General features: G+C 36.2%; 1 protein-coding gene across 11 annotated transcripts in view; it reads left to right on the top strand.

Moving 5' to 3' along the window:
• The window catches only part of ATF7IP (activating transcription factor 7 interacting protein), a 74,639-nt gene that overhangs the window by 55,265 nt on the left and 2,461 nt on the right, over positions 1-16,913 (top strand). For 9 of the 11 annotated variants that reach the window (XM_068191487.1, XM_068191488.1, XM_068191481.1 and 6 more), the window contains 3 exons: positions 8,058-8,136; positions 13,771-13,950; positions 14,837-15,022. In XM_068191487.1, coding sequence (XP_068047588.1) covers positions 8,058-8,136; positions 13,771-13,950; positions 14,837-15,022 — 445 coding nt within the window. The remainder of the gene's footprint in view (positions 1-8,057; positions 8,137-13,770; positions 13,951-14,836; positions 15,023-16,913) is intronic. The other 2 variants (XM_068191489.1, XM_068191491.1) reach the window with 1 other exon arrangement.

Raw genomic sequence — 16,913 nt, 5'->3', positions numbered from 1 at the left:
AAAAAGCAAAACCAACCAACCAAAAACCCCCAACCAAAAAAACCACCAAAAAAACCCCAGCACTTCGTCTAAGTCAACTAAATTAATATTGACTGCATGTTATTGATTAAATTCTATTTTCTTTGATGGAGATGACCCTGAAAACAGTGGAGAATAACTGGTTTCTTATATAATGCTTCCATAAATTTAGTTTTGCATCTCATTTTCATAATTCAGCTTTGGTGCTAGTGTTGTGAACATAGAACTTGTTTTCCCTGTGTTTTCCTGTTAAGTTTGGAAATCTCAGCTGTTACTTTAAGGGGTACTCTAATTACTTTTTGATTTTATGAAGTTGACATGGTCTCTTAAAGTATGTTAAATTTTCTTTGCTTATATGCTCCTTCTCTGTAACCTTTGAAGAGCTCCACTGTGCACAGTGTCGAATACCTGAAGGCATTGGAAGAATGCTTTGAAATTGATTTTTTCTTGGGTTTGTTGTAGTTCTAGTCTAGTGCCTCTGGTTATCCTGAACTGAACTGAACTGTTTCTCAGTAGTTGGTAAAGTTTTCAGTATGCAGCTTGGATGTACAATTTTCCTGTATGACTGTTTCTTCTTTTCAGCCTTTCTCTCTGCTTATTGTTCCAAAAGGAGTGGCTGCAGGGATGTGGAAGGGAACATCTTACTACATGTCTTAGTCTTTCATCTTCAGCTTTTTCCTGTGTACACAGAAATTTAAGGGTTGTTATTTGGTCCCAGTCATTTTACCAATGGCCATTCCAGTGCCTCGGGTCCTTGAGATGCATTTCTGATAGACCTGACAAGCACTTTCACTGCATTGGGGCAAATGTTATTATTACAGAGGCAAAGGCATTTTTAATTATATAGCAAATCATTAGAAGGGTTTAAAAGTATTTTAGTATGAATCCCTGTTATAGGTACAGGATTTATATATATTATATATAATATATAAAAATAGCTACGGTATACTGAGAGAATCTGTGAAAGTAGTTTTATTACACTGTAACATAAAGTAACAGTGGAAAAATCTTAACAGGGTTTGATGTGTTGAAAATGTCTGGCATAATTCAATCTTCAAGAATTGTTTGCATTATATTTATTAAAACACCAGGTCAGGTGAATAGTCTTTTTTTTCCTGTTCCCTACTTCATGTGCAACTTATCCTCTTAAGGAGTAAATCTGTTTTTTAGTCTAAATTTCATCTGTGCATTTAATTTTACATCTACTATTAGTTTATTAGTTTATTAAATTAGTTTATTAAATAAAAGTCCACTGGTGTCCTACCCATTTCCCATTGTTTCCGACATACCTTGATTTCTTTGGTTGAACTACAGTTTAATTTTACTGACTACAGCTATTTTACTGACTATTGGAAATTCATCTGGTAAAACATTAATAAAGTATATTTATAACTCCTATCTCATTATTCTGCAATGTGTAACAAACTTTGTGAGTGTCTCTTAGGAAATAATGTGAGCAAAGTGGTTATGTCAGCTTACAATTTATAAGCAGCTATTCTATGTTGTTGAAGCATTATTGATGAATGTTTCCTTGCATTTCATGGTTTTGTCACTCAAAATAAACATATATAGTTATATATGTAAAATAGGCTGCTTGACTTTTGTGTCTGACCCTGGGGTTATGTTCAGGCTGTTTAAAATGCCACTCATCTGTGAGGTGGAACCTTTGCCTGAGACTAATTAGAAAACTAAATTATAAAGTTGTTAGCAGGATGTCATGTAGCTGAATTGGATGGCTGTTTTATGGAACACAGTTAAAGTAAATCCATTCTTATGTGACTTTTAAAGTGATTCTTTCCCTGCAACTGTATCTGTGTTGCTTAAACTACCCCCAACTACTGAGACCAGTTTTAATGAGTAAATATACTTGTATATTGTAGGCTCAGATTTGTCGCTTGAGGCCAAAAATTTTGAGATAGATATTAAAACAATCTCACTGATTATGCCATTACTCCAGGCATGGATAATAGCTTTTAAAAGCTGCATTAAACTAATCTGAAAAGTATTATAAATATATTTACTGTTCAATAAGATGGCCAACATCTGCTCTTTGCACCAAAGAAATGAGAGGGTATATGATACGTAGGGGTTATTATAACTGGTTATTCATTTTTTCCATGCTTGTATTGTTCTTGTTCTGTAAGGAGTGTAGCACAGTACCAGTTAAGGGTAAGGGGAATGGAGCAATCCTGTGAATGTAACACATAAAGTGTCTGTTAAAAGTATTTTTGAGTATTACACAAATATGCAACCGCACACTATCAAAACATGTGTTGCAACACTGTGAAATTTTGTTTGTGTGAACTTTGCTTGGTAAACTGCTTCCCTTATTACATTATCATTTTTGTTTTGTCTTGATAAGAGATGACAAGTATATCTGGTACCTGGTTGAGCAGATTATCATGACATCTTTGGATGGCTGGAATAATTACTTCAATTTTGTGAGAGTTACTGCATTGGAAAAAATAACGGTTGAGGAGTGATAAATCTGATACTGAAACAGTCTGGCTGAAATAAACTCAAAAATGTATAAAAAAAGTAATTTTCACAACTGCTTAAACTGTGCTTGAAGTCTGTAATTTTGTATACAGATGACTCAAAATGAAATATTGACCTTATAATTATGCATACAAACACAGTATTGCCACCCTCTCTACGTGCATTCCATTCCCAAGATATATTTTTAACATCACTCCCCATAATTTAAGATTGATTTTGCTATTATATAACGCCTTGGTGCGTCATGTATTATTGTGGTGGTGTGATGCTTCATTAATCGTCTGGTTTACAACCTTCAGATTTTTTTCTAGTTTGTTATAGTAGAAACTATTAATAAAATTGTCTGCACTGTGTCAGCGTGCCACACGTAAGCTTCAGAATATTGATCTTTACTACCCTGAAATGATTTTTTTACTTTGCAATGTATTTTTTCATTGTTGCAGTTTTTCCCCTTAATTTTTCACTTTTACATACTGAAATGTTCCTTAATGAAAAGCAGGTGGCATTACAGTCAATAACCTTGTTATCTCTTTGTGATGAACTGAGCTGTGGCGTTATATAATACCAAAACTTTTTAAATCATGTGTATCATATGTGAATAGAGAAGTGCATATTTAGAACTTTCTTCAAAATACCAAGTTGTAGCTTTTGGTTTTTCATTTAGTGCAACACATGTGCATGTTGTTGAGCTTTTCCATTTGAGCTTTAGAGGTTTCTTTCCCAGTTTTCTACAGTAGTTTGCCATTGGCCTATATGTTCTGTCGTGTTTTAACTTTTTCTGTGGTGAATTTCACAATTGCAGTTATGGTGGGAGGTAACAACTTTTCTCAATATCATGTCTACCAATATGTGCTTTGGTCCTTAAACTGTCTCCTTCTTTACCTTTGTTTTCCTTTTGGTATCATAATAGAAAAAAAAAATCGTGGGGATGGGTGTCTGTAAAAAAACTTTCTCTTTCTTTTCAAAATTGCAAATTATGAATCAACCTAATTTGCAGCAGTAATGATCTGAAAAAGTTGCTGGATAGCAAAGATAAGGTAATATTCTTTCTCCCACTCCATTGTATTTTACAACACTGTAAAATGGTCTCTGCAAGTGGAAAAACACATATAATGGTACTAGTCTGTCTGAATGTCCCTACTTTTCTAGAGGCAAATTGAGGAAACTGCTTCAGAATCACTTGAACGCCAGAGACAGCCCTTCATTTATTGCAAGGCTGATGCCCTTCTGATTTCCCTTTATTAATACCCTGGTTTCTAGTGTGCAGATTAGTTATTTGATATTGCAGTCAATGACATGTGGGATATTATGACAGTCTTCCAATAGAAGGAGAAAAGTTACTAAATATAAAACATTTGCATTGGTTTTATTGCAAATCTTAATTGTAACATCAAGCTTAGATGACCCTGTGTTTATCCATTTTTGACAAGTTCCATGATTTCTCTTACCTCTAAGAACCCCTTTTCTGTTATACTTAGTTTAAATTTCTTTAATATCAATATGATATCCCCTGGTTTTAGAAAGTCAATGTATAAATATTTTCTTTTTCAAGGGAAACTGTATTACTGCTGCTTTTTCCTAGCAATTATCCCCATAAGTATATATTATTTGTCAGTCCATCTATTTCTCAGTACTTTTTTCCATTCTTAGACTTTAGTGGCTGGGATTTGAAGAAAGCAGATATTATGTTACCTATGCATACACAGTAGAAAATGCATTAAATTGTAAGCATAGGTAATTTTTTACTGATTGTTTTTAGAAAACCCCGAATTGAAGTGTAATTACTAAAATATGAGGTTTTGTGTAATTAATTAAATCAAAGTTTTGTTTCTAGTAGTTTTCATGGTAAAGAAAATCGGAAAATGATAGTAGAACACTTAGAAGTACCATTTTCTAATGTGATGTAGGAAAAATGCACAAATTTGTGAATAGTTGCATTCATTTTGTGCATACTTTTCATTGTTTTCACTTCCATATGCACTATAAAGCAGTTCCCATGTAACTGATAAAGAGAAATTTAGAAGAGGTTATGATGTCTATTTCAGGACTTGACAGGATTCACTCAGATATTTAAAAGAGATGAGTGTTTACACTTTCAGTTTTGTCCTTTCTTCTAGGGTCTTTCAGTTATTGCTTTCACAGGTTCTGTGCTTGCCATTAAAATACTTTTCCTTCACACTTGCCAAGTTAGATGCTTGCCTGGGGCATCTGACACACAAACAGATCATTTCATGTTGGTAATTGCAATAGGTGTGGACATGAATTTGCAGACTAAAGCAGCTGGGGCAGAGGGCCTGCAGTTTGACAAGGTTTTCTTGGAAGAACACACTTTTCAAAACAGATCAAGATTGTAAATGTGAAGGGCCTTCTCCTCAGTGGGCCGTCTCAGGAAAAATAGACAACACTGCAAACAGCGAAGTAACTTTGCAGTGCACTTACCCCATCCTTCCATATTTGTGGTGGTGCAGGCTCACATGGCTGCATGTGTACACTGCTGCGTGGCTTGTTATTTTATTTTCCCCTGCTACCTTTCTTCTTCCTCCTGCTTACTTCTTCACCTTTGTTTCTGCCCTTAGTTGTACCTTGCGGTCCTCTCCCCCCCACTTCACATTGTGTTTTGCCTTTCAACTCCAAGTTATGTGTGTTGTCTTGGGCTGAATCTGCATTAGATTTCAGTATGAAATGTTCAGTTACGGGACACATTGCTTTTATGCAAAACATTTTAATTGCAATTTGAAGTGCACCTGCCAGCTGAAGACTAAACATGTAGCCATGTTAAAACTGGGAAATCAGGAAAAGATGAAGTCTTGTATTTTTCTTACTTTCTTCCTAAAATTTTTTAGCATATATATTTAAAATGCTGGCATTTCAGAGTGGGATTTGTTAGGTTGAATTTTTTAATTCCATTTTTAATTCCCTTTTCTCATTCCACTGTTGTGTGTTAGGGTTGTTACACTGCTGACTGCCATATGAAAGGAGAGATATTTAAACTAAGGCAGTTCAGATACAGTTGTGATTAACTGGATTGTTCAGTCCATGATGTTGCTACTTCCAGGCTATACAAGCTTTGCTCACCTGCTGTGATAACACAGGTCCAAAATGGCAATGTAAATGACGGTATTTTGGAGGATTTCTACTTACTTGGAATTTAAAAGCACATGCATTAAGATACATGACTTGTAAAAGTATGAAAATGGGTTTGGTAGTTTACATTTCTTTTAAATCTCAATGTAAACTTTTTTTGCTAGATTACTGGAAATTGCCCAGATGCTGTGTTAAGCAATCAGTTTTAAGTGCAGCTTCTGTTTGGTCAGGAGACAGGTGCACTGGTTCTGACAAAGGATGACAGGTTGGCTTGTGGGGTTGTGATTTTGTTCACTTTGGTTGGGTTTGTTTGGTTTTGTGTTGTTTATTTGTAACTGTGACATTTTAAATATATACAGATCACTTTATGATGCCGTGGTTGTTTTGTTTCTGTTTCAGCTTATTTGTATTCTAAGTGTGTGAATCCTTTGTTACTAAGACTTGCTAGGCAGTATGTAAACTAAACTGTCAGGCAAATGTTTGAGGTTCTCGTTAATGGTTTTCATTATTTCACAGACTAATGTATTTTTTTAGTGGGAAGAAATTAATAGCTTGATATTCAGTTTTCTTCTTTCTTCGGTTTTCTTCTTTCTCTGGTTCCTTTTAAATCTCCCTCTCCATTTATCAATCTGCTTTCTCCTGAGAGAACAATCTGCTTTCTCCATGGCAGAGAGAACTATGGTTCAAAATACACATTGTTGGCTGGGAAGATCAACCAGTTGGAATGAAATTCCTCTTGACTTTATGCAAATCAATTTATCATTGATTATTTTAATGTGCCTTTTTCTTAAGCTCCAAGTGGTTAAATCAGCTCATCATACTAATAAACCTGAAGCTAGAAAGTATTTTAAATAGCAACCATTCAACAGAAGAATTCTGTGGTTAATAATTCTGAAATACATTTCTCTATGTATTGGAAAGATGAGTCCCTGTAGAGATCTCTTCTATCACCTGTGAACATAAGTAGTTACATATTTTGTACTTAAATTTGGTATTGTATTTTATTAGCAGAATTTCATCAGAAGTTAAGTAAAAAAGCATGGCAGCATCATAACTTAAGTAAAAAAGAAATCAGGTTGTAATAATGGATAATAAAGAGAACTGTTATGTCAGGCACTCCAAATTCAGTGACTGATAATTCAAGCAACTTCTACTTGGATTAGTGCTCATACAATACCTCTTTCTGCCTCTCCTCAGAGCCTTGCCTGTGTGAAGATTGCCTTTAGGACTTCCTTAAAGGCTTAGTTTTTCCCAAATGAAAGGTCACAGAGCAGATAATCTCAGTGCTTAGGCTTTGTGCATCTGTCACCATCTGACTGCACAAAAAAATCGCTGCTATTCCCAGGGTATATCATGTCAGCATTTGTACACTCCATGTGGGTCTGGTAACTTATACTTTCTCCCATGTTACCTGCTCAGAGATTTTTTATAATTATGGTGCCTTTGTAACTCTTTGTCCTAAGGAAACTTGTTGACTCTAATATGTAAATCCGTAGCAGTTCAGTCCAACAATAAGTAATAATCTCTTCCACAAAACAACAACAAAAAGAAGAAACCTCAACTACCTTTTGCAGCAAGTTTAAGGAAGTAGAAACTCATATAATCATGACTGTTTTCTAGAAAGTGTCTTTAAAATCACAGAAATATATAAGACTTCCCCCATACTTTTCTCATCCCCAAAGGGAAAATGTTAGTGATCTCTGCAGTCTGACCAGCCAAGGGTCAGCAGTTGATCTAGAAGATAAATCTTGTTTGGTGGTTTTCTAGGGGTTTTTGTTAAAACATATAACCTGGGTAATAGCTTAAAAAATCCCTTTATGCTCTCTAAAGGGAAGGTTAAGAGTAGGTTTATATGTAGAATAATAAATGCTAAAATTTGTCATTATGCATGAGAATACAGTAATGAAATTACTGAATACGGTTGGAAGTTTTCTGATGGCTTTTGATGTGTTTTGTAAGCATACAAGTTCCAGTGCAGCTTTCGCTTTTTCTTAATGTAAAGTCAGTGTCTTTGTAAGTACAGAGGCAAAACTTTCTCAAGATAAGTCATGCATTGGTCCTGATGACTGCTCTGTCAGAAAGGCCACTGCAGAGGAAGGGACAGATTACAACCAGATTAAAATGTTAGGAATCATAGTTGAAATATAATTTATAACAGCAAATTGTTACACATTTACCTATAAAACAGTAATATGCTACTTATTCATCAGGGGTTTTTACTCCTTACTTACAAAGCTGAAAATACTTTAATACTTGTTACTGCAATACAGTCATTTAGTTATTGCCCATTTTTCAAGTCCTGGGATATTCGTCTGAAATTACCTTCTCTTGCTCATTTCATCAGTTCCTTTCTAATAAGTATCAATTCTGAGGCCTCTCCTGAATGTTCAATGTGTCCCTTTTCCACCTGTGTTCCTGGATTTGCTTTTGCAAAACAAAGGAGTTTTGTCTTTCAGAGCGGGAAGTTCACAGGAAGTGAATCAGGAGGTGTCATTGATCTTACACTGGATGAAGAGGATGACAGCTGTTCTCAAGGTAGGTGAAAAATACTTTCCTAGCTGCAGGGATAATTGAGCTACAAGAGTTATTTCAATCTGTGAATGGCAGAAAGGAATAAACTTCTGTTTCTGCTTAGTGTATTTTTTTTTTTTTGTGTGTGTTTCAGTTAGATAGGACTCTTGTTAAAAAATTATGTTAGGTGTTAAAGAAAAGGAATTTTGCTTACAATCTTAAAGATTTTTACTATTCCATAGCAATACTATATAGCATTAGCGCTATCTGTGCTTAAGTACCTCAAGCTTGGGGAGTAATTTCAGATGCTTGAGTTCCTGATGATCTTTTCAAAAGCTCTTCTAGATGTATTTACTTTTTCTGTTTAGTGATTATAATTAAAGGCCTTTTGATTCTACAGTTGCTATTTAGGCATTACAGTATTACAACTTCTAATCTTTTGTTTAGCTAACACTTTGTGTGCAAGAGTTTAAAGACCAAATGCAAACTGTTGTTTGCTTTAGGACTGTATGCCACGAGAAGAGTAAATATAGTCGTGCTCTTATGTACTTTGGCAGTTTGGAAGCACTTCATCATTTAAAAGAACACATTTCTTTTTATATAGATCTTGTGTAAATGCAGGCCAGTCTAATTATAGTTAGCACTGGATTCGTGAAGAATGATAGTACTTCACAGAAGTAATGAGTCTCTACTTCAGACCATTGTCTTATGTGCTGTCATTTCCATTGGAAAAAATCATATTTCTACTATTGGAGGTAAAATTTTCATTCTGTCTGGTCTGTAAATGCCTGTCCCTGTGCTACATTCTGAAGTCCAGCCACCAAGAAGTTTGATTCATCTGGACAACCTTGATAGTTATTTCTCTAGCTTGTGCATTCAAGTTCTACACAAACATTCTTAATAGCTTGACTTGCTTTGCATTTTTCTTACACAAATGTAGAAAATAATTTTCGCATGTGGTAGCATTTCTTCCAGTGAGAAAGAAATCATAGAGTTACAGAATGGTTTGGGTTGGAAAGGATCTTTAAGGTGATCTCATTCCAACCCCCCCTGCCATGGGCAGGGACACTTCCCACTAGACCATGTTGCTCAAAGCCCCATTCAGCCTGGCCTTGAACAGTTCCATGTGATGTTATCACCAAAAAGGGAGTGTGAGGTATACAAGTATTAGGGAAGCATGATGCAATTCAGATAGCTGACTGTCTGCTTTTCTTATCAGTAGAGGCTATGTGGTGCACAGTGAATTGAGTACGAGCCAACAGTGTGTTCTCATTTCAATTTAAGTATTCCCCCAGACTGGCACTGGTGGAGTCACAGCTGAAATAGGGTGTCCAGTTTTGGATCCCTTTTCTTCAAGCTCAGAAGAGTTGTGGTAGCACTGGAGAGGCCCCCACTGATGGTATCAGGATGGTGAAGGCCTGGAGTGCATGACCTGTCAGAAGAGATCAGACCAGTGCATGTTTGGCAAAGAGCTAAGCAAGAACAGTGTAAGGGCAGAATACGGCTCCTTGGAAGATACAAAAATGACAGAGCACAGCAGTGCCAAGTGATACATTAAGGGGCTGTGGCCATGAATTACAAGTTCAAGAAGTTCAAGTTCAGCTTGAGGAGGCAAAAAGTCAGCATAGTGCTGCACAGAGGGATGGTAGAAACTGTCCTCTTGGATGTTTTTGAGATTTAGCAGGGCAAAACCACAGATCATTTGAATAAGTTCCTATTGACAGTCCAGCTTCAACAAGGAATTGGACTACCAGAGGTCCTTTTCAGCCAGGATTTTGACTTGACAAGCTGAGTGGCAGAATAGCTGAGGCAATCAAGTTTTTATCACTGTCAATCTCTTCTGAGGGTTAGTTTTCAAAAAGATAAAAAGGTGGTTGCCTTGGGACTGTGCAAGCCTGTCAGGCAAGGTTAACCTCCCCAGTCCTATTTAATATTTTGTAAAAGACACCCAGCAGATAGATCAAAATGGATGTGTGGTATATTTTAAAGTAGCATGTCACAGTACTGTAATATATTTCAGCTAATATTTTTCTATCTTAAAGGATTCTGAAAATAACATTTTCCAGAGAGCTTTTTTTTTTTTCTTAATTGCATTAAGTAGATGCTCACCTCACAATTGCCATAAATTATCAATGCCACAGCTGCATGTACAATTATAAGACTGCTTCTGTAGGTAGGAGTGCTATAGACTCGTAGCTCCATTGCAGCTTAATTCTTCCTCAGTTTCTTTGTTGGGGCTTGAGCCGGTATCTTAAAAATTTATGCTGTGGGATATTCTAAGATTCTTTCTCCTTAGTTGTCAGGTCTTAGAATACTGTCCTTCCATTAGGAGGAAAGTTAGTGGAATACTTTTGTGCTGGGTTGGCTCCTGTGTGTCTCTTCCCTGCAAAGCAGAATCTGATAGTCTGAAGCCAATGCAGATTAGTTCATGTTTAGAATTTGTGTGAGAAGTCAGTGGTTTTTTTATATACTCTGTGGAAACATAGGAAACCCTAATAAAAGCTTGAGTTTCACCATGCAGTGAGAACACAGCACTAGGATTTTGGAGCAAGTTGCGCAGGAATGTGTTCTGATAAAAATTCAAGATTAAACGGAGGAAGAGTATGCTTGTAACAGCTTTTGAATGATCATAAACATCTATATACCTTTGGCCAAATATTTTTTCCACTGTACTTCCTTTACAGCAAATGTGGAGCAGGTTTTATTTTCTCCTAGATTTACACAGCCTCAGGATAGAAAATACTTTCAGCATTATGGTGTTTCCTGCAAGAATATTAGCTCAATACTAATTCAAACTGAAGATCAACACATACACAGTGTTGTTTGGAACACTCAGTTCCTGATTATGTTCTTTACAGCATTGTCACTCACATAAAAAGTAAACCTAATTCTGCTACTTGTAAAAGGTATTTAAATAGATCTTCATATCTGCTAATATGTAATAATACCTTCCAATTTGTGCAAAAACTATGAATGAAAAGGGTGTGTAATTTTTGGGAAACCATGTTAAGAGCAATCTAGATACTTTCCTGTCTGCAAGTATCTTGCAATACTTGCACTTTGGACCTTGCTGGCCCTTTTATAAAAGGATCATCAAATTATTTTGTATTAATATTGAAACAATTAATAGATTTAGTCTGAAGTGGGTCTGTAGTCAAAGAAAGATATGTAAATGTACTCTTAAATTAAAAAATACATGTTCTGCTTTTTAATTATTTTGTATGAAAAATATTAAATACATAATCAGTTTTTTATTTTATAAGGTGTTTTATCTGCTTAACAAATCTGTAGTTCTCTGGATAATTTTTTTCTTACTCTTGAACATGCCTGTGGCATGCTTGGTGTTCTGTAATCCACCTATACCAGTTATGAAGTAGAACACTGTTCAAAACTCCTTTGTGCTATAACTGCAGTGTTGTAGACGTGTTTCTGGCATGGAAATTAGTCCCTCTTCTGTTTTGTGTATTAGAATAGGAGTTTTGCTTACACTTCCAGTAGTAACAATTTCCATTTTATGCTTATTTCCATAAATCACACTTTTCTGTCTCTTCTGGGTCCACATTTGTTGTGAATATGATGCTGTGCTCATTTAGTATTGGAAACTGTTCCATAATGACTTCTGACCTTAGTCCTGTGCTTACTATGTACCCAGTCTTCTTTGCTGTTTTTTTGTTTTTTTGTTTTTTTTTTTACTTAAATAGCCTTTGCTGCTTGTTTCCACTTATTTAATGAAGTCTAGTTTGTTATCTGTCATCATTTCCTGTGGGTGGTGCAATGCTGACCTAGTTTCCAGTCACTGGAGTGTCAGCAGAGCTCTTCTTGATTTGTCAAGGGTAAATAAACTTGCTCTGTGTGAAATTAAAAAAAAAATCAAAACTGGAAAAGCCCTCACATTTGTTCAGACTGTCATCTTTCCTTGAACCACATTTACAGAAGTAGGCTGTAAAGGTTTTTGCTTGTTGGATTGTAAGTGTATCTTCTAAGTCATGAATAAGAATGCACTCACATCATTGAAATTGTTCAGTGGTGCATTGGTCTCTAAATGTTTGAAGTAAACAGATGTAAACATCTCTGTAGGAATCTCTTTGGAGTCAAGTAGTTTGTTGAACACTGGGAAATCTCTCATAATCATGGACAACAAAAGAAGTTTGAACCAATCACAAGGCCTGTTAGTTGATCAAAGAGCAGGAAGGATCTCACCTTTTGTTTTCAGAATAGGCATCCCTTCACTGCTCCTTTTATAGACTTCGCGGGAAAACAAACCAAACAAAACGCAGTATATTTTCATCCAATGGCTTCAGTGAAGTAGCTTGGCTGTTGAGTCTACAGAAAGACAACATCGGCTGCAGTTCATACTGTGTTTTATTCTTGAGGTCTTGAATTTGGGGATATGGTCTGGGGGTGATTATGCTGGTGCTGGGTTGATGGTTGGACTAGATTATCTTTAAGCTCTCTTCCAACCTTGATGATTCTATAATTGTGTTTCATAGAATCATACAGCAGTTTGTGAAGGGTACTGCTACTTCCAGCTGTTAGCAGCTAGTTTTAAACACAGCTCTGTGAGATCATCAAAATAGTCTCAAACTGCTAAAAACCCCAACACTTTCAGCTATGCTGACATTAACCCTGTTCTTAATGCTTTGAAATCTAGTTGGTATACTTAATTGAACTTTTTAAATGTGGTCCTCACTATATTGTTATGTTTTCTCAAGAGAAAATGAGTTTTACATATTTTCATCTTTATATTCTATGCTTTTTTACTAAATTAGTGGCTGATGTATGTACACTTTTATTAGGGAAGAATCCATCTGTGTGTCAGTCCTTAAAATCTATTCTTTTATCTTGTGTTTTTTAGTTCTTCAGGAGTGCCTCCTCTGCCCATTACTGCTTTAATGTCCAGATGAAAGCTTCTCAATTTTTCTTTATTCAACCTATACAAAGTCTTGATTGGATACAGACTTGCACTCTAATGAATATTTTATGTAGTCATAAATAAACTAAAGCAGGAAAAAGTATTGCTGTAGTAAACTACAGATACAGGCAATATTTGTCAGTATCACAAGTCAGTAAGTCATATTGAGGAGGGTGTCAATGTGATAAAACAAATTTTCTTTTTAAAGTTTTCTATAAATAATAAAATTATTTCCCTCTTTTTAAGTAAATACCATGAAAATTCAAAATAGCAGCAAGAGGACTGACTAAAAGATTGAAAGGAGTCAGCAGATAAAAAGATGAAAACATCAAAGGTATACAAGACATTTAGGGAACAAAATTTGAGTATTGCAATGTTCAGGCCTTTAAAGGGTTTAAGATTTTTTTTTTTAATAACAACTTCTAAAGATTTTGGCACAGTGTTCCCTTGAATGCAGGTTTCCAAATTGCTCTGAAATATGCAGACTTCATGATAATAGAATAAAATATTGTGGAGTGTGTCTGGGCAGGGGAAATTGCAGTGATGAAAGTGAGGAGAATTAAATGAGTTTTCTGCAGATATGTTTGCATAAGCAAAAAAGGTCAGAGAAATGTCATGCTTCAAATATCCTCACCAGTCTGGAAATGGGAGAGGAAAGGACTGTAAAATTCTGTGATGCTTGGAACTGTGATTCAGAAATTAAAATTCCTGTTTGCTATTGTCTATATCTTTTGTTTGTTTTAAAGCAGATGGCAAGAAGCAGAAGCAGAACCAGAGTCAAGCACCTGTGACAGGACTGAGCATACCAACCCAGCCCTTGACTCGACCCCTGCAGCCTTTGCCACCTTTGCAGCCAAGCCCTGTGCAGCAGCCAGGTGTGCCAACAAGTGGTCCTTCCCAGACCACCATCCATGTATTACCCACAGGTAACTTAATTTGACATCACTGTGTGAGTGCAGTGGCTGCTTTTTTTTTTTTTGAATTAGACTCCTGGGTGCTCTACATTTTGCTAATCTTTTAAAGTGAATATTCAGAATGTATGAGTCACTTCATAATCTTTCATTCTAGTCAGTTTCTCATAACATTTTTTCTTTTAAACTGATAAAGGGGAAGGATAGTACTATTGATTTGGAAAGAAGTTAGGATCAATTTAATTGCGTGGAGAGGAAGAAATCTTGCTAAGGATAGTCATGGAAATTATTAAATATACTATTGTTGGTAAAAGTGAAGGAGAAGAAACCTGTACCTTCTTTAAGTAATGGGGAAAAAAACACTATCAACATCACTCCTACGTCTGTCCATTGGAAGTTAATTCTTTTGGCAGAGGGAATGGCAAGGCTGACATTGAAGTTCTAGCCCTAGTTAAATATTACTTTGTAGTGTGATTATGTTTTCCCTTTTCTAAAGAAATGTAGGTCCTCTTTTTTTCTTTTCTTTTATTTTATTCTTTTTCTGTATATGATTGCTGAAGATTAGTTGGCATTGGAATTATCATAGGACTGCTGTGTTCTGCAGACTCTGATGGATTTTATATTCTTCTGTTCTTACACGCCAGACCTTTGCAGGGAGTGGGGGAGATATTATATTTATCTTTTCTGTTGGGAAGCTGTATATATATTGACTTGAATATTTCAGGTGAAAATACTGTTTAGGCTGTTTTCACTTTTCTTGCAGTACCCAAAGCAGACAGTTAGTTTTTATTTAACATGGCTCAGATGACTCAGTTTTCCAAAGGAGATGTGTCGTCTTGAACAGGCATATGGCTTTGAGTCATGGAATTCAGGTTTAGGGTGTGCTCTGTCTTTTTTTCAGCTTCGACAACGGTGAATGTAACTCATCGGCCCATGGCTCCAGCTAATCCCAAGCTTCCTATCCCAAGAACCCCTGCTAACCATCAGGTGGTCTATACCACTATTCCTGCACCACCAGCTCAGAATCCTGTAAGAGGAGCTGTCATGACCAGTCCAGGCTTAAGGCCAGTCACCCCACAGACTGGAGGTAAGGGATGTTTCCTTCCATGTGCTTCTTACCAGGACACAGCTTGGTATGTTCTACCTGATGGATGTGGCATTTAGGTTTTTGACTTGGGTGTATTGTTTGGTCTTTTTGCAATACTGGCTCTAGTTAGAGAGTTTTGGGGTTTTTTCCCAGTTTATAGAATTGAGAAAATTCTTAGGCTACTAAGAAATTCTACTTGCAGCTATGTGAATGAGGAAAAGTTGGATTTAAGTAATCCCAGGCACTAGCTCTGCCAATTAAGCATCTGTGGGTGACATGTCCCATACTTTACAAGGCAGTGGAAGGTAATATAATAAGCGCCACTCTTCTGAGAAAGATAGAGACTTTTTTTATTGTGGTGGAAGTTTAAAACATACTTATGTACAAAATCATGTTTGATTTCCTGTCTAAAAGTTACATTTCTATCAGGCATCCTTATATAATTCCTTAGCAATCTCTGATGTCCTGTGCTCAGCAAATTTCTTTCCTTTATCAAGGCCTCAAGAGATGAAATTTCTCACCGGATTTATCAGAAATTGATATATGCTTGAGTTTCCTTGAGATGTTGGCAAGTTCCCCTTGACTTTGCAAATGCATAACTGATATCTTCTCCTAACAGTAAACTCATTTTCTGAAATGAGTAATAGATGTCAAAAATAAAGAACTTAAATGATATTTTGTTACAAAGTGGTGGATTTTTACTGTCCTTTTTTTGCTCCCCACAATTTCTGCACTATGGTTATTTTAACACCTTTATGTTTAACATGAATTTCCCTGTTTTATGAGTGTGCACCTACTTTTGCGATGTTCTGGTAGTGATGCTGCTACTGATGTATATTGATTTATATTATCATTGCAACAGCCTTTAGTGCCAGTAGCAGATGCTTCTTGAGTAAGATTGCTGCACTTAGTCTTTGAAAAATTGACTGTGAGAATCCATCCAAAGCGTTTTGCAAATTGCAGTTTTGTACTTCTGCCTCAAGTGAGTAGTATCCCTACCTAGAAGTGATGCTATGTTTGTATCTTACTAAGGCATTTCTGACCATCTTCAGGTGGTTGTAATTTCCTGAGACAGAACTACAGTCATACTAAACCAGAAAATCTTACCAGGTTCTCACAGAGGAGAAATAGCCAGCTCAGGTGACTTGTTTATCCCACAGGAGTTCACACAGCTTCATCAACTTTTAGAGAGATTCCAATAAGAAAAAGATATAAAGCACCAACCCAGTGTTTAGTACTTTATAATTAAAGCATTAAGATTTAGCACTCTGAGCTCCCTGCCTCAGTTTCACAGATTACACAGACTTCTGACACTCATCACGTATGGATTGTAGTTTGATGTGTGTTTATCAAGAGAAGAAATTGCCCTACAGTAACTGTGTTTTCCTAATAATGTGTTGCTCTGTGAGGTGTCTTTTGGAGTATTAGAATGCTTCAGTCCTACACAAGTGTAGAACTAGGGTTTTGTAGAGATTGCCTCAAATCTTGTATTTCTGGACAGAAATGGAGGGATAATCCAGGCAATCCATAACAATGAGCAAAAGCTTTGAGTTCACAGAACATACATGTTCCAACAGTGAATAGATGAAGTGTTACTTAAGAGAATTAGATGTGGTATAAAATGAATGAAAACTTAGTAGCCTGCAAGAGTTTTGGGTATTATTTACAAGGCTGTAAAACTGTCTAGTTTATTCCTGCCAGGCAGATCAGTTTGCTGTGGGAATGACTGAAATGGTGATGCCTGTGAGTAGCGTCCATCATGAGTCTGTTCTGGGAGGGAGGACAAGCTTCTTGGGCAGTGACGTAGCTTTTTTTGCTTTCACTGCCATCCACAGCACAGCCTTCTGAGTGGGTAACACTGTGATGCAGCAGCATTTCTCTTTTCCTTTCT

The sequence above is a fragment of the Anomalospiza imberbis genome, chromosome 5, assembly GCF_031753505.1.
Source record: "Anomalospiza imberbis isolate Cuckoo-Finch-1a 21T00152 chromosome 5, ASM3175350v1, whole genome shotgun sequence".
NCBI lineage: Eukaryota > Metazoa > Chordata > Aves > Passeriformes > Viduidae > Anomalospiza > Anomalospiza imberbis.
This window is presented reverse-complemented; position numbering and strand designations above follow the sequence as displayed.